At 47.4% G+C, this 17,646-nt stretch overlaps 1 protein-coding gene across 2 annotated transcripts in view; it reads right to left on the bottom strand.

Annotated features, from left to right (window-relative positions):
- The window catches only part of LOC119975940 (collagen alpha-5(IV) chain-like), a 255,363-nt gene that overhangs the window by 17,101 nt on the left and 220,616 nt on the right, over positions 1-17,646 (bottom strand). For both annotated transcript variants that reach the window (XM_038815905.1, XM_038815906.1), the window contains exons 41-47: positions 16,302-16,352; positions 15,868-16,053; positions 13,304-13,437; positions 8,842-8,911; positions 7,994-8,065; positions 6,659-6,784; positions 4,572-4,670 (exon numbers count right to left, since the gene is read on the bottom strand). In XM_038815905.1, the coding sequence (XP_038671833.1) occupies positions 4,572-4,670; positions 6,659-6,784; positions 7,994-8,065; positions 8,842-8,911; positions 13,304-13,437; positions 15,868-16,053; positions 16,302-16,352 (738 nt within the window). The remainder of the gene's footprint in view (positions 1-4,571; positions 4,671-6,658; positions 6,785-7,993; positions 8,066-8,841; positions 8,912-13,303; positions 13,438-15,867; positions 16,054-16,301; positions 16,353-17,646) is intronic.

Genomic DNA, 17,646 nt, shown 5'->3' with positions numbered 1-17,646 from the left:
AAAGAGTGCCCCCATGGCACAGGCTTACCCGCCGACCGGTGGGCCCCGATCGCGGGCTGGCCACCGTGTGGGCACCCCCCCGGGGCCAGATCACCCAGGACCCCGGAGCCCGCCTGCGCCGCCAGCTCCCGCCAGTAAGAGACCTAGTCTGATCCACGCCGGCGGGACCGGCAAAACACCAGCGGGACTTCGGCCCATCACGGGCCGGAGACTTTGGGCAGCCCCGGGGCCCATTGAGTCGCGCCGGTCCCCGCCATTCTCCGGGGCAGGCGGCTCAACTCACGCCTCACCGACTTTTGGAGGGCTGGAGAATTCAGCATCCGGCGAGGGCGGGATTCACGCCGACCCCCGGTGATTCTCCGACCCGGCGGAGGGTCGGAGAATCCCACCCATCATGTTTAGTTAAAGGTTAGGACCAAGTACATTAGTGTTTGAATATTTCATAAAGAAGTTAAAGGGGGAGGTACGTGGTGATTGTCCCTTTAAGGGCAACACAGCAGAGTAAAGATCGCCTGGCTTGGGGGACAAAATAGGACTCAGAATGGGTGATCACCCCAGTGGGTGGAGTCCCTTCTTAGGCAAGAGACATGTAGGGAGTCAGGTGTAGTCATGAAGCTGCTGTTTTCTTATTAATAAATCCTTTTTGTGTTCACAAATGAAGTCTGTTACTGGGCATCATTACAGTGGCAATAGCAATCCTCTCCCAATATCATTGTAAAATCAGCCTCAAGGAGATAGGTAGGCATGGTCTTGAAAATGAATTCTCCCACTGACCTTTTGGAATAGTGGTTGGTTGTGGGTTGTGAGCATGTGAGGACTTACAGGTTTGAAGCTATGTCCTACTAATCTTTGAGAAGTATGTTAAAGGTGAGCAGTGGGATTCTCCGTCGGCAGGATCCTCCGATTTGAAAACAGTGCACTCACGCCCTGCAGATTTCCCAACATCGTGGGTGTGGCCACAATGGGAAACTTCATTGGCCGGCTACGGGAATGGGGAATCCCGCTGATGGGGGCACGCTGCGCTGGAAAATGCGGCTGGAGGACGGGAGAATCCCCCCCATGGTCTTTATTGCAGCGTTGCCAAATCCCCTCAGGATTTAAACCAAAAACAAGTTACGCAAGAGTAACTCCCTCCATCTGGCAGAAATGGAGCAGCAACAATTGGAAATAGAATTGGTGAAACTACCCACTCCACCACATTTCCTGGGGCCTTCTGCTGAGTCATCAGGCAGCTGTCTAAATCAGGTCGCTGCCTCATGAATTATTGCAGATTAAGGTTTTACATAATACCGTAACGTAATTTTAACATCCTGTTGGATAGAGATTGCCCAATGGGCTCGCCTTTCAACAAAACATTGAGAATTCTTTCCCACTTATGAGGAAGTCCAAAACTAAGGAGACACAAATATAAGCAAGTGTCTAATAGGTCCAACAAGGGATTCAGGAGAAAGGAAAGTTGAATAAATATTGAGGGAGAATGGAGTAGGATATGTTGACGGGGCAAGTGGAAATATGTTAGAGTATAAATAATATTCGACATTGTAAAATTCTGTGAAGAACCTGGTGGCCTACAGGAAGAGTCTGAGAAAGCAACATTTTATTTTTGTGGGCCCAAAAGTTGCAGAACTGTTCCACAGTATATAACAAATAATGTGGACTGCTGCTGTCACACCAAGTTCATCGATCACCCCCCTCCTGTCAACAAGCACCCTCCGCCTCTGGAAGAAAATAGGCAGAATTTTCTCTTGCCATTGGTGGGAATTTTATGAGCGGGATACTGACCCTGCCCTGTACACCATTCTGTGCATGACCCACGCTCCCCCCCACTACACAGACAGATCTTCCTCCTCCCTGGAACAGGATCACAATGTGCATGCACAGCCCCAGGACTGCTATTAAACTCTCTCCTTGACAATATGGTCCACAAAGCCCAGGACTGCCTAACCCCGCCAATATGGTCTCTAACCCCAATATCTCTAACCCCGCCAATATGGTCTCAGTCTCAGGACGAAATGATTGAAGATACTTACCTTCCCTGTTCCTTCAAACCACCCCCCCACACACACCCGCCCCCACACCCCCACGCAATAATAAGTCAGTGTGTATCCCTTGTCTTCCTCTTTCTCATACAATCCTGTCCTCCACTCACCCCCCTCGTGAGTCTGCGTCCACCATTTCCATGTTGGGCTCCAGTTCCTCCATTCTCAATCATTCCTCCACATTCCAGCCCTTCCCTCGCTTGTTCCTCTGAACCCTACCTGCCGCCCAGTCATTCCTCTGTCTTCCATCCCCTCCCTCCTTCCTTCCTTTGGTCCCCTGAAACTCACAGCTCCTCTCCTCACCCGAATCCCCCCCCCCCCCCCCCCCCCCCCAGGGTCAACCCTGCCTGGTCGCCGACCACCCAGGGTCCTCCAATCACCTGGAGCCCCCCCCCAACAAGTGCTGTTGCACCTGGTCCCAGTTTGAATGGTGCCCGGCTGGGGTCTCCGGAGCAAGGCCGGGAGATGCCAGGTGGCCATTCGATCGTTCTTAAATTCACTTAGCCATGCGAGACTGGGTCTCGCCCATTGTGAGTGGGATCAGATCGTGACATCTTTCGAGATTGGGAATCCTTTCAACATCCGACCTCCTAGCTTATTCCTCAGAACCCCCTGGCACTCACCATCACAACCCCTTAATATCTAGACATATTTAGGGGCTGGTTTAGCACAGGGCTAAATAGCTGGCTTTTAAAGCAGACCAAGGCAGGTCAGCAGCACGGTTCAATTCCCGTACCAACCTAAACAGGCGCTGGAATGTGGTGATTTGGGGCTTTTCACAGTAACTTCACTTGTAACCTACTTGCGACAATAATCGATTTTCATTTCATTCACATGGTGCCCATACATGTCATCCCCTGACCCATCATGTGTGTGACTCACAATGTTCCCTCAGGTGAAGATAGCCCATAATAGGAAGTAAAGGAGAAGGCAGGGGGTGGGAACCCCAGCGATCCGAGTCCACACCTCCAGCAGGAAAGGGCCGTAGAGGTTGGTGGGGCTACCTGAGGAGAGAGCAGTGACCGACAGTGATGTTGGCCTGCGGCAGAGAATTGAGGATCTGCTGCACCTTCAGGGACCTGGGTGTCCTTGTGCATGAATCGCAAAACGTTAATTTGCAGGTGCAGCAGGTCATTCAGAAGACAAATGGAGGTTTGTCCTTCATTGCTAGAGGCATGGAGTTTAAAAACAGGGAGGTTATGTTGCAGCTGTATAGGGTGCTGGTGAGGCCACACCTGGGGAACTATGTACAGTTTTGGTCCCCTTATTTGAGAAAGGATGTACTGACACTGGAGAGTGTGCAGAGGAGATTCACTGTGCTGGATTCTCTGATTTTGAGGCTATGTCCGGAGCATGTGTCCAGTATTACGACAAAGAAAATTGATGCTGCCCGGTAGGGGGGGGGGCTAACAGCCGCGCCACGTAAAACCCTGCCAGGTAATGCTTCCCTGTAACCCCCCTCGTCACCCCCGGACCACCCCCCCAACAGTTCCCCCCGCCGATGCCCCCCGGCCAGAGAATGGCTCCCCCCGCCCCCCGCCCGACTGGCGGCGCTGGAGACAACCTGGCTGCCATGCCAGGTTGTCGCGGGTTCACACCTGAAGCATGTAAAGCCTCTGTCATTTTAATATTCATAACAGACCTGCCCGCACCTCCATCCCCCGTTCTCTCTGCTTCCCTCTCCCCCCCCCCCCCCCCCCACACACACACACACAGTGGTCCAAAATAAATAGCCCCTGACGCAGACTCCGTCATGAGGATGTGTCTGAGGAAGCTGTCAGCAGAAGGATGGGAGTCAAACTTAAACAGATCCTGAGGAGCACCAGAGCTGTCCTCACAGCGAGTGATCATCACCCTCCTGCCCTGAATAATAATGATCATCTTTATTAGGCTTGCATTAACACTGCAATGAAGTTACGAGATCCTGATCACGCCATTGGAAGCAGACCGGAAGTATGTCAAACTGTTTGGTGCCCAGCACTAATCTGGCTTTAGGACTCTCCCGGCGCTGGGCACAACGTAGTGGGAAAATCGCGAGTGGAAAATTCCGCCCAATGACACTTTGACCTACCTTTCTGCCAGCGGGACTGGCTCAATCTCCAGGCTGCCCATTGTTGCTCTCCCAATTGAAATAAAGTGCCAATATTTTCATTGAAGAGCACTTGGCAAATCTATGGCCGATGTGTTCCGGCTTTTCACGCCGACTGGATCTTACGGTTCCGCCGATGGCGGGTTTCCCGGCAGTGAGCGGTGGATTCAGTGGGAAATCCTACTGACAGTTGCGGGGCCAATTGTGGAGGCGTGGCCTCCCGCCACTGAGAAACATGCCACAGGGATGCCAGAGAACCTGGCCCCAGGTGTGCTTAATTACAAAGACGTGATGGTGTAATTTACTTCAAATATATCATTGTCTCGGCTGTATATGTCACAAATATGAAATGACACATGCTTCCTCTCACTGTCCTCCTTCCCCAAATAATAATAAAAAATTGTAAGAATTACTCCTTGTTATGTGAAACTTATCTCATTTACCTTGATCTCCAGGAAATCCTGGTAACCCCTTAGGCCCTGGACGTCCTCTACCTCCAGGAGGTCCATTACGACCAAGTGGACCTAGTGGTCCTGGGCTCCCTGTGTGTGTAAATCAGAAAAAAGTTATGTTATCATGCATTGTACCTACATGGTTCCCTTGATGTAGGCAATCATTCCACAGTGTCTGAACAAAGCATAAAAATTAACACAGAGCCAAAGACAAAGATATTTGAATGGGTGACTTAAAGCTTAGTTAGAGTAGATTGTAAAGAGACTCTTAAAAGTAGACAGAGGGATGGTGTGGTTTAGGGAGGGAGTTCCACAGCTCGGGCCCAGCCTGATACGAATACAGGAGTGGGGAATGTGTAAGAAGCCAGAAGAGGAACACAGAATTCCCCGAGCATTGTAGGGATACTAAGATAAGGAAGGGCAGCCATGAAGGGACTTGAGTCAATATAGGTCAACAAACATAGGAGGAATGACCAACTGGGTTTTGCATGGGTTAAGATATGGACAGCAAACCGCTGATGGGCTGAGGTTTTTGAAGGGTGTCGGATAGGCTACTAGGACAGAATTGAAATAGTCGAGGCTGGAGCTGATGAACAAATGGTTGAGAGCTTTGCCCGTGGATGAATTGTAGAGGAGTCATAACGGGAAAAATAGGCCTCTTTTGGGGAGGGAATATATTAGCGCAGCTCATGGTGAAATGGTACATTGAAGTTGTGAATGGATAACATCAAAGCAAATGCAGGTGGTTTGTAGTGGCTAGATATTGCACTGCTGCCAGTTTCTAGCCACATGTTGAGGTAGAAATCAACACTTTGTATGATTTGACATGAATCTGCCAGGTGACAGTCCCATTTCTTTCTACCCAGTAATGGGCCCAGCTACTTCCTGTTAATCATGCCATTCGAGCTCAGCACTGGCATCATAGTTGAAAAGGAATTAGCTGAACTGCTTTACCTATTTAGCTGGAGAATGGCAAGAAAGACCATAGGCTATAGCATAAAATTCATTTTCAGTACAGATGTGAGGTAGGGAGCAATAGAAATTCAACCTGCCATCCAGAGGTAAATCTAATATGCAGATCAATTTGCCCGATATAGAAACTACTGGATTTGTTTCACTGAAACGCTAGTTTTACATCCAGATAGCAATTTGAAAATTGATCCCAGAGTGCCCAAGCTTCTAAGCTACAGCGCAATGGCATAAGTGTCAGGGAACAAATAGGAATGGGTTGAAAGCATTATCAAACAGATATGAAGTTAGAAATCTGCTTTGACCTTTGTTTGGCTTGAGAATGGATACGCAAGATGGCTGGTTTAGCACACTGGGCTACATAGCTGGCTTTTAAAGCAGACCAAGGCAGGCCAGCCGGGTGGTTCAATTCTCGTACTAGCCTCCCCGAACAGGCGCCAGAATGTGGCAACTAGGAACTTTTCAAAGTAACTTCATTTGAAGCCTACTTGTGACAATGATTGTGACAATCATTTCATAAGAAAATGGAGATCCGAGGTTTTGTTCAAAATTAAGCCTTATGCATAATTAGCATAATTCTGATGAACAATTGGAGATAAGCACTGACCCTCAGCTGGTCCTGGATGAGAGTGGGTTGGATAATGAGATGTGGGAATAAGTGTGGACTCGTAGTTGCTCAAGTTGTTGTTGTTGCATCAGGAGGAGCATTCTTGTCCCTCCCGACTCTACATTCAAGTAAGTTAAGATTGAAGGACTGCTGGTCAAGTAGCAGTATAGCTGGCATATGTCCCTCCCGGTGTGAGAGAAATTTCTGAGAGGAGTCCTGAGACATGCAATTAACGCTTCATTAGTAGACGCAAGGAGCCTAATGCTTATTTCAACCAGCTACTGGTGATGTGTACTGTGAGGCCCAATTTGACATCAGGCCCACTTTAGGCTCACTTTGGGTACAAAATCTCCACATAAATTAGTTGATTTTGCCCACAATTCATACTTAGAAAATGGCCAAAATTGGTTCAGTGTTTCCTGATAGTGGGATTGTGGTGCTGGTGAGGATTTGCCTGTGAGTGAGACTCAAATGTCAGGTGCTCATGGAGTTTTGAACGCACCAATACATCCAGGTTGCCCAGGAGATCCACGATTTCCGCTTGGTCCTTCAGGCCCTGGCATGCCTGGGAATCCAGTATCGCCCTTTACGGGTGTTATCTCTTCTGGAAATTCATATCCTTTTGGACCTAAGAGCAAATGTAAACATTTACATTTTTAAAAATCTCTTTAGGTCCTTTGAAAGAGATGTTTTTTTTTCATCATAATTAATGAACCACTAAGAAGATTATAATAAACACATAGGCCCCCACATCTCCAGAGTTCCTTTTTACCCAGAAATGACCAATTGACATCCTTCTCATTGCCAGTGACCCGGAGAATACCAGAATGACAATCTTGTATCTTTGATTCCTTATTTTGCAGAGCTCTGTTCAATGAATACTGCAGCCCCATTGCAACAGATACTATTACATGCCTTAGCATGAGGTTTTACAGTGAGTTTCTGGAAGGACACTAAAATGAATTTCAAGAATTAAAAACCATGGGCTGGATTCTTCCGCCCCGCCCGCCGCAAGAACGCCACAGGCGAGACGCCGACAACAGTAAAATCCATTCACCTAGGGCGGGATTCTCTGGTTGTCGGGTGAACCCGGCCGGAGAATCCCGCCCCACATATGACATGGCAGAAAGGTAAAGTCACCATAATCCCAGATGACCACAGGCTGCTCTCTCCTTTGAGGGGGAGAGCTGACTGGTGGTGATTTAACCTGAGGAACACCACCCCTAAGGCGAGGGACACGGTTAGGAAGGCAGGGCCTTCATGAATGACCTCAGCCGGTACGGGAATTGAACCCGCGCTGCTAGCCTCGCTCTGTAGCACGCAGCCAACTGTCCAGCCAACTGGGCTAAACCGGACATTGGATATTACCACACTCACCTTTCTATTCAAAAAGAAATGTCTTGCAAGAAATATTAGTTCATGACCAATTACTTCAATATTTTCATCCCCACTCTTTGCTCCTGTTAATCTGCGAAGTTGTGGGCAGCACGGTAGCATAGTGGTTAGCACAATTGCTTCACAGCTTCAGGGTCCCAGGTTCGAGTCCCGGCTTGGTCACTGTCTGTGCGGAGTCTGCATGTTCTCCCCGTGTGTGCGTGAGTTTCCTCCGGGTGCTCCAGTTTCCTCCCACAGTCCAAAGATGTGCAGGTTAGGTGGACTGGCCATGCTAAATTGCCCTTAGTATGCAAAATTGCCCTTAGTGTTGGGTGGGGTTACTGGGTTATGGGCTTAGGGTGGAGGTGTGGGCTTGGGTAGGGTGCTCTTTCCAAGAGCTGGTGCAGACTCGATGGGCCGAATGGCCTCCTCCTGCACTGTAAATTCTATGATTCTAAGTTACCTGGTTGCCCAGGCAATCCTGGTGTGCCTGCATCTCCACCCTGGCCTCGGACTCCTTTGTCACCTGGTAAACCTGCGAGGTTAAATAGAAAGATTATTAAAATCAGAATTAAATGAAATACGCAACACATAAACAAGTCATTTAGCCCAACCAGCCCATCAGAGTCTACCTACCCATTCACTATGGCATTAAAATACACCCTCAATTATGCTCCCTGTAGAGTTTCAAGTGCCTGAACACCAGGCAAATGGCACTGAGCTATATCTTCCTAGCTCTAATGTCATTGCAATGCAAATGGAAACTTGGCAGCAAGTGACTCACCTGATGAAAGAGCAACGCATCAAAATCTAGTGATTCCAAACAAACCGATTGGACTTTAACCTGGTTTTCTAAAACTTCTTACACTGCGGATTGTGAGGGCTTGCTGCAGCTTTTCCCCCATTGTAATAGTGATTACACTTCAAAAGAACAGAATTATTCTGTAGGAAGATCATTTAGATCTGAAACGTTAACTCTGTTTCTCTCGTCACAGATGCTGCCAGACCTGCTGAGTTTATCCAGCATTTTCTGTTTCTATTTCAGATTTCCAGCATCTGCAGTATTTTGCTTTTATATAATTGGCTGTAAAGTGTTTCAGGATGTCCTGAGGACGTGGAAGGTGCTATATAATTGTACGTCGTGCTCCCCTCAGAGCAAAAGGATACATTTATGCTGGAAGCCACATTAATGAACCTTTGGCAGAAAGCAAAGTCTGCAGATCATTGCAAGTTCATGCTGGAGTTGTAGTATTCATCAGAAATGACAACATTGTTAAATGTAGCAGAAACACAAATACACATGAGGAATACCTGAAAAGCCTGGGGTCCCGGATGAACCCCTCACGCCTTTGGGACCTTGACTTGAAGTGCCAGGAACTCCCTGTAGGATTGAAGGAAGAGAACAATCAAAAAATATGTTCTGTCTGTTGGGAGTGGAGAGGTGAGGTGGTCATGGAACATGTCTCCATCAGCAGCGTACATTAGAAAATCACCTTTATATAAACTAAAGCAAACAATGTTTGGTGGTACATTCCCTTGCCGGCTATTAAATGTTGTTACTGTCCTCTGGCAATATTCGCATTCCAACAACAACACCGATATTTATACAAGTTACAACTCCAGCTATAAGGATTAGAGTAAAGGTGAGGGGAGTCAGACTGTCCATGGTGTCATTATGTATGCATACATGAATACCTTCTGCTTTCTTCATAAGGATATAAAAAGAATGGCAACTTAACTATAGCTGTGGTATTTACAGGGAAGCAGGGTGGGTGCGGGGAAGCAGAGAGTATGCTTGGCAAGGCTGGGAATGTGGAGATGCTCCTGAATTTAAACGCAGGGCTTTATCGTAATCATTTCATTCCATTTCCTGCCCAGCTAATCCAGAAGGGGGCGGAAGTGAGAAATTGGGGCTGGGGATGGAGAGAAAGGCCATTAGGAAGAATGGGAGGGACTGCAGTGGCAGCAGGAAGGAGGCCATTGTGGATGGTGTGGTGGGAGTGTATGAGACTGGGTCTTGGGATGAGGAGGTTTGTGATCATGGTAGGGTAGACTGGAGGCGTTCTTGGTCCATGGGAGGACTTTTGCTCCTCCTGGTTGACAAGAAATGCTGTGGCTTAGCTTCTTGAGCTGGCAGTTTCCACCTCCCTTTTAATGTCAGGCTTCCTGAGCTCTGAAAAATAATTTTGGGAGATAATAGTTTCATTTAAATTAAGCTGTGAACTGCACCATGGGAGCCTTGATTTAATGAAGTGTCACACCTCTCACAGAGCCCTTGCTCAGGACACATTTATTCCATATTTCTTAATTTTTCAACCACCCGCTCCTGACCTTCTCATGTATGCTATGGGTGGGGGCATTCATTTCCCTCATTGACTAACATGTTACACCAATGATTGGCCAGTGAAGAAAATTCACTCAACAACAGGAAAATGACATAGCTGATTTATGTAGCTGGGGACCATGGAATTTAAGTCCTGTGGGTGTCTTTTGGACCTGACAGTTTCCTTGCCTACGATAGCCTGGCTTAATATCCAACAGGGCAGGGAGATTGGGACCTTGACTTGAAGGTACAGGACCAAGTACTCCTGATTCACAATCCTCGAAGTTGTTGGGATGTGGATATGATTCCTGTCCCAGGTAGAGGAGAAGGAAGTGTCTGTTTCCAGCGGAGTGGCAGCCAATTCCTAACCCTGGAGTCTTGTATAATAATAATAATCTTTATTGTCACAAGTAGCTTACATTAACATTGCAATGAAGTTACTGTGAAACGCCCCTAGTCGCTACATTCCGGCATCTGTTCCGTACACAGAGGGAGAATTCAGAATGTCCAATTCACCTAACAGCACGTCTTTTGGGACATGTGGGAGGAAACCGGAGCACCCGGAGGAAACCCACGCAGACACAGGGAGAGCGTGCAGACTCCACACAGACAGTGACCCAGGCTGGAATCGAACCTGGGATCCTGGAGCTGTGAAGCAACAGTGCTACTGTGCCGCCCTCGTACTGAGATACAGAGTGTGTGAGCGTACGATTGTGTTGGCGGCCAGAGGGAAGCACTCCAGTTAAGCCTACCATGAAGACACTTACATTTCCCTCAAAGTCATTCTCGCTGTGGTTCAGCTGTCTGATGTCTCGATGCCTGGGAAACCTGTCTGCCCACTGTAAAACTTGCAAAGCAGGTTAAATTAAAGGCTACCAGATTTATTACCATATTCAAATTGCCAATGATTCTCCCTGTCTGGATTGAGAATCAGAATCCTCCCATTTTTACTCCCCATCCTCTTCCAACTTATCAATTTCTATAAATTAAAAATCATCTCAAAAGCATGAATGAATGGGCAGCATGGTAGCACAAGTGGATAGCACTGTGGCTTCACAGCGCCAAGGTCCCAGGTTCAATTCCCGGCTGGGTCACTGTCTGTGCGGAGTCTGAACGTTCTCCCCGTATCTGCGTGGGTTTCCTCCGGGTGCTCCGGTTTCCTCCCACAGTCCACAGTCAGGTGGATTGGCCGTGCTAAATTGTCCTTAGTGTCCAAAAAGGTTAGGAGGGGTTATTGGGTTATGGGGATAGGGTGGAAGTGAGGGCTTAAGTGGGCCAGTGCAGACTCGATGGGCTGAATGGCCTCCTTCTGCACTGTATGTTCTATGAATGTCCACTGTAAAACTGCTTTTGTTCAGTTCTGAACTGTTGGCAAGTATGCAATTTGCAATAGAAAATATTTCAAGACCCCAGCTCCCCAACTGGAGGGGTTAATTTGGAGACCTCTGCATATCCAATCCTCACTCCAAACTCAGATGAAACCAACAATTCACATCTGTCATCTCAGGACTTGATTTTCTTTCAATGTTCTTTCTGTGACGTCTCAAGCACTGTCTTACATAAACTACAACTGATACAGAACGCTGCTACTCAGACCACACCTAATATTGAGTCCTGCAGACCATCAACCATTGTTGTTAATCTCCATCATTGCCCCAAGCTATCGCTGGAGAGGAAACTCAAATAAATGGAAGATTGAAGGGGTAACCTGAAGCTTATAATGGGTAGAAAACGATATAGGGAGCTACGAACAGGCTGCATACATTTGGAAACTTCACATGCGCAACTTTGGATTTTGGAAGTGACCTTCAAAAATTCAGGTTTGCAGAACTCACGTTCCATTTCCCCCCATTATCCATGTTGGGAGGGACTTCCAGTGGCGGCCATGAAGTGAGTGGTTGTACGTAAGGTGGCTCCTGCCTAATGGACTAATTTTGCGGCCCTTTTTGCCCGTTTTGCGGGGGTTATGCAGGTGGAAAAGAGGTGCAGTCGAAGAACTAAGATTTATCCTCCAGTAAAAGATATCGATGAGTTACGAAATGAGGAGTGTGTTGAATAAGAGGCACTCTTTGGACTCAAAGGACACTCGTGGCACAGGAGGGGAAAACATGGCGGAGGGACCTGTGGCGTCGTTGCCCGCTCAGCGGTCGACAGACAAATTGGTGGAGTCCTTATTGACTGAATTTAAAAAGCAAAGGCAGGCAGTCACTGGAGACTTGGTGGAACTGACTGAACCAATTTGGGCAGCCCAGGAGAGGGTGGAACAGGTTGGAGGCTCAGAATGTGTTGATCCAGAAGGTGGAGATGGTTCCCAACCACGAGGATCAGCTTGCCTCCTTAAAGGCAGAGTTGTTGATGATGTCAGAGGGGCAAAAAATGATGAGGGCCAAGGTTGATGACTCAGGGATCCATTCCAGACGACAGAACTTGAGGATCATGGGGTTTCCCAAGAGCATCGGAGGAGCAAAGGCCACAGAATATGTGGTGAATATGTTCAAAATGTTGATGGGGGAGGGGATCTTTGAATGCCCTCCTCAAGTGGACTAGGCCCATCGGTCACTGAGGAAGGAGCCTAGAGCTGGGGAGCCGCCATAGGCAATCATAGTACGGCTTCATATATACCTAGACAAGGAAAAGGTCCTGAGGTGGACAAAGGAGACGCTGGACTACAGCTGGGAAGGCCATAATGTCTGAATCTACCAGGACTTGGGAGCGGAACTGGCAAAAAGAAGGGTCGGGTTTAATAAAGTCAAGGCTGCTCTTTTTAGGAACAAGGTGAGATTTGGAATGTAGTACCCGGCTCGCTGGTGTGTCACGCAGGGGAGTAGAGAACATTACTTTGATACACCGGAGGAGGCAAGTGACTTTATTGAGGAACATGGACTGGGGGATATTTGAAGGATTTGGGTGGGTTCACTTGCATGGCTGAGTTTTAGTTGTATGCTGGGTGTTTTTATTATTCATTTTTTCCTGTTGCATGTCTGTATAATTCTGTAATATCTGCTACCCTGCATATGGGGTACGGGTCTTGGAATGTTTTAAAACAATTGTAGGAAATGGTAGGGAGCGTGGGGATGGATTGGTTTGGGCTACACGACTAAAAATGGGTTTCGGTAGGGGGGCCTGTGTGTGTGGATAGCTTTGTGAATATAACTTGCGTTTTTCCTCAGGTGGGGGTTTAGCTCAGTTGGCTGGACAGCTGGTTCGTGATGCAGAGCAAGGCAGCTCTGAGTTCAATTCCTGGACCAGCTGAGGTCATTCGTGAAGGCCCTGCCTTTTCAACCTTGCTCTTCACCTGAGGTGTGGTGGTCCTCAGGTTAAATCACCATCAGTCAGCTCTCCCCCCCTCAAAAGGGAAAGCAGCCTTTAGTCATCTGGGACTATGACTACTTTACTTTTAAGATACACACAAGAAAATGCTAAAAATAATGTAATTTACAAATTCCTTACTGGTTGTCCATTTGCACCTGGATCCCCTCTGTCACCCGAGTTGCCTTGAAATCCAGGTAAACCAGATGAGCCTTTATCCCCTTTTAGAAAATCTGGCCCCGGCTGTCCAATTAATCCTTTCTGTCCACGCTGACCTAAACAACATAGAAAAGGGACCAATTTACTTAGAGACAAATATTTCCCACTCCATTTTTATATAGTTTGTGTTTGTCTTAAATATTGATGCATTGGGTTGAATTCAATGGCTACAGCAGATACCACTGGTGGGAAAGCTGGTGGCAACACTGCTGCGGCCATTTTTGGAGGTTCTGATGGAATTCAGTGGTGTAGTTAGTTAACTGGGTTCGTGGCCCGAGAAAGGGTGAAGGTCTTGCCTCCAAGAATGTTTGGTAAATTAGAGGGCTTCCAGCTCTTCAGCCCCAACAGTGCCACCGGAGTGGTGGTCACTTCTGGAACTGCAGCAGGCCCACACCAGCAAAGATGATGAAGGCCCTGGAATGAAGATAAGTTTGCGGGGTTCACTAGGTCAATCATGCAAGCCTCAGTGAGGGCATCAGGTAAGGCGGGTGGGAAGCTTTCAGTGGGGGCTCCTATTGCCGCCGGGTAGGAGGTGAGTCCACAGGGCTCCTGACCAGGACCGTCTTCCCTCACCCAGCCTGCAGGGAGGCTGCCAGCTTTTACATAGGGAAAACAACCTCAGGGAATTGAGGTTGTTTTCATTAGAGAGGAGAAGGCTGAGAGGTGACTTAATAGAGACATATAAGATAGTCAGAGGGTTAGATAGGGTGGACAGTGAGAGTCTTTTTCCTCGGATGGTGATGACCAACACGAGGGGACATAGCTTTAAATTGAGGGGTGATAGATATAGGACAGATATCAGAGGCAGTTTCTTTACTCAGAGAGTAGTCGGGGTGTGGAACGCCCTGCCTGCAACAGTAGTAGACTCGCCAACTTTAAGGGCATTTAAGTGGTCACTGGATAGACATATGGATGAAAATGGAATAGTGTAGGTCAGATAGGCTTCAGATGGTTTCACAGGTCGGCGCAACATCGAGGGCCGAAGGGCCCGTACTGCGCTGTAGTGTTCTATGTTCTATAGTGTATTTGCCACAGCTATAATTAAATTGAACATTGAAGGCCTTAATTAGCCTTGGTAAGGCATATTCAAACTCTATACTCCCGATTTAATTGGAGGGAGTTGGGAAGGTGATGAAGGCTTCAACAGTCGCCCCTCTGACTGCCCCCACAATTCTATGTCCCTCCCAGGCCAACCTCCTCGCCTATTCACTGTTGCTTCACAGCTCCAAGGTCCCAGGTCCGATTCCCGGCTTGGGTCACTGTCTGTGCGGAGTCTGCACGCTCTCCCCGTGTCTGCGTGGGTTTCCTCCCACAAGTCCCGAAAGAAGTGCTGATAGGTAATTTGGACATTCTGAATTCTCGCTCTGTGTACCCGAACAGGCGCCGGAGTGTGGCGACTAGGGGCTTTTCTCAGTAACTTCATTGCAGTGTTAATGTCAGCCTACTTGTGACAATAAAGATTATGATTATTATTCTCGAAGGCGGCATTACATTCTGTCCCTCATGCGCATGTACACATTCATACCGAAAATAAATGTTTCAGAAAATAGTCATAAGGAATTAATTTCCAAAAATAATTATTCCGGCTGATTTTCTAATTCTACAATATTTTGAACCAATTAACTAACTTCAGTTAAAAATTGCACCAAAATAACCAAGACATGGGGCGCGATTCACCGGGCCCATTGCGCTTGGCGTGGATGCCTTTCAGCTCATTTAAATATCCGGATGCCGGATTCACCTGGCTCCCGGGACACCAATGACGTGAAAATGTATTAAAAAGAGGTCCCCGGGCTCCGGTGGCGTGTTGCCTGTTACTCTACCACAAAGGGGTTGGAAATCAGAAATCAGGATCTCGCCAGAGAGAATTGCGTTTTCTGATTCTCTCCGGATTTTGCACCCACTTCTCCATTCTCACTGACGGCTAAAAAGGGCTCAAAAATCACCCCCAAAAAATATAAAATATCCAATGACTCATTGGCCGTCATGGTGACAACTTAACCAATGAACCAACGTTAACCTCAGGCTAACGAGGTAACCTGGCAATGTTACACACTCTGTGACATCACAATGGAAGTTAGCCTTCGGTTGAGTAGCATTTATAACTCTTTCTCTTATCTAATCATTTGTATCTGTATCCTTGATGCAAATATGACTTTAGTTTTCTCGTTGATAAAGTACAGGCTGGGAGTGCAGAATTTCCCAACAGGCTCTTAAGTCGTAAGCCCATGTCAGAAGCCCTGATGCAGTGAATTTCTCTTTAGCAATTGTTACCAACTGAACTGCTTCCTTCGAGCAATTTGGTCACTTGGGACCCCCCACCCCCTCCACCATCGCACCCGTGTTAAAACCAGAAAATTAAAGTTCTGAGGCAGGCTATGGTTGGATTTGACATATTTCTAGGTTTTGATTTCTCCTTCACCCCTCCCCATGCTTGTGGGCAAAACAGCTACCCTAATGTTTTAAATAATGCAAATAGAGTTTACCCGCAGGCCCAGCTGTGCCTTGTAGGCCTCTGTTTCCTTTGGGACCCTGAATACTCATTCCTGCAGGACCAGGTGGCCCAGGTTCACCAGGGAGGCCTCGGGTTCCATGAGGGCCTGGGTCACCTCGTGGGCCAGGAGGGCCCTCGCCCATCACATCACCAGGAGGTCCTGTATCTCCTTTGAGACCTGTTTGAATTGAAGAACAATATTAATTTCAGATATAAGTGAACAACACCGTGAAATACACGGGGTAATTTTCCAAGCATGCACTGACAGTTTTCGACCAGTAGTACTTATCAATAATTGAAATCAGCAGACGTAAAATACATGGAGGGCAGGCCTATAATTTTCTAATGCGCAGATTCCTGCCACTAACATGTATTTGGATATTACCCACTTACATTACATTGGCACAATGTACTTTTTAATCATACCTGATGGGCCTGGTGAGCCTGGCTGGCCTTTAGATCCTCTTCCAGGAAAACCTGTACAGGAAGTGAAGAAGGGAGAATCTGCATTTAGTTTGAATGGCAACTAAATCACCAAAGCTTGACATTCTAAATTCTTGCACCCTTGAAATAAAACAAACTTTAATTTTCATTGAGCTCATTGTCAAGAAAACACAGTTAGTTTCAAGAGATTTATATTTATATTGGTGAATATTAGAAATAAGGGTCTGGATTCTCCGCCGGCTTGAAGCTCCGTTTTGGCGGCACCCCGGAGGTTTCCCAACGGCGTGGGGCTGCCCCACAGTGGGAAACCCCATTGAGCAGCTGGCGTAATGGAGCATCCTGCTGGCGGGGTGAAAAAGAAAAATGGCGCGGTGGGGTGGAGAATCCAGCCCAAGGTATAGTTTTAAGTGGGTTTATTTCGGTGTCTATGTGTAAGGAAGGGTAAATCTGTAGTTAGCTTCATACTGGACAACGGTGTTTGTGTGTGGGGGGGGGGTTCTGATTTCAATTAAAACTGTGCTTCTATTGTGCTTAGAGAGGTTATGGCGTGAAGAGTAAATAAATATGGCAGAAACATAAGGTTGCTGCTTATTTAAAACTTATTGTCACAAGTAGGCTTCAAATGAAGTTACTGTGAAAAGCCCCTAGTCGCCACATTCCGGCGCCTGTTCGGGGAGGCTGGTACGGGAATTGAACCCTGCTGTTGGCTTGCCTTGGTCTGCTTTCAAAGCCAGCAATTTAGCTGTGTGCTAAAAAGGGAAGATGTAATGACTGAGACCAGGCCTTTGAGATTGGCCAATTGGAATACGAGTTCCCTGATTAGTGGCCCAATCAGGGAACCTCTTCTTTGTATATAACAGGGAGTGTCAGATCCTCTGCACTCCCAGTGTAGACAGCAAGCTGAATGCACCTGGTTGTACTGCTGTTGGTTTTGTTAATAAAAAGAAATTCTGGTGAAGGGACTTCTGCCTCTGTGGACTTATTACAGAAGTAGAGAAGTACAGGGAATTATTCACCCGTAAGCCTGATGTGGGTAGTTTGGAAAATTCTGGAATCCATTATCGAAGATTTTATAGCAGAGCTGATCTAAATCTCTTTCAGCTTCTGGGATGGGTGAAACCGATATCTTGCCCAAATCTGGCACTGTGATGGTTGGGGTCTGAGATGCGGGGCTGAGGGGAATTTCCTGTTCAAGAACCCTCATCTCAGTGTAAAGACTGGTTGAAAGTGAGAACTGGGATCCCCTTTGAGTGCAGGTATGGTTCACCCAAAGGAAAAGCAAGACAAAAGAGACGTCGCCCTTATAAAAGGGGCTAATTATTCACAG

The sequence above is a fragment of the Scyliorhinus canicula genome, chromosome 13 (assembly GCF_902713615.1).
Source record: "Scyliorhinus canicula chromosome 13, sScyCan1.1, whole genome shotgun sequence".
NCBI classification, from domain to species: domain Eukaryota; kingdom Metazoa; phylum Chordata; class Chondrichthyes; order Carcharhiniformes; family Scyliorhinidae; genus Scyliorhinus; species Scyliorhinus canicula.
Note: the sequence above shows the minus strand (reverse complement) of the source record. Positions and strands in the feature narration are given on the sequence as shown.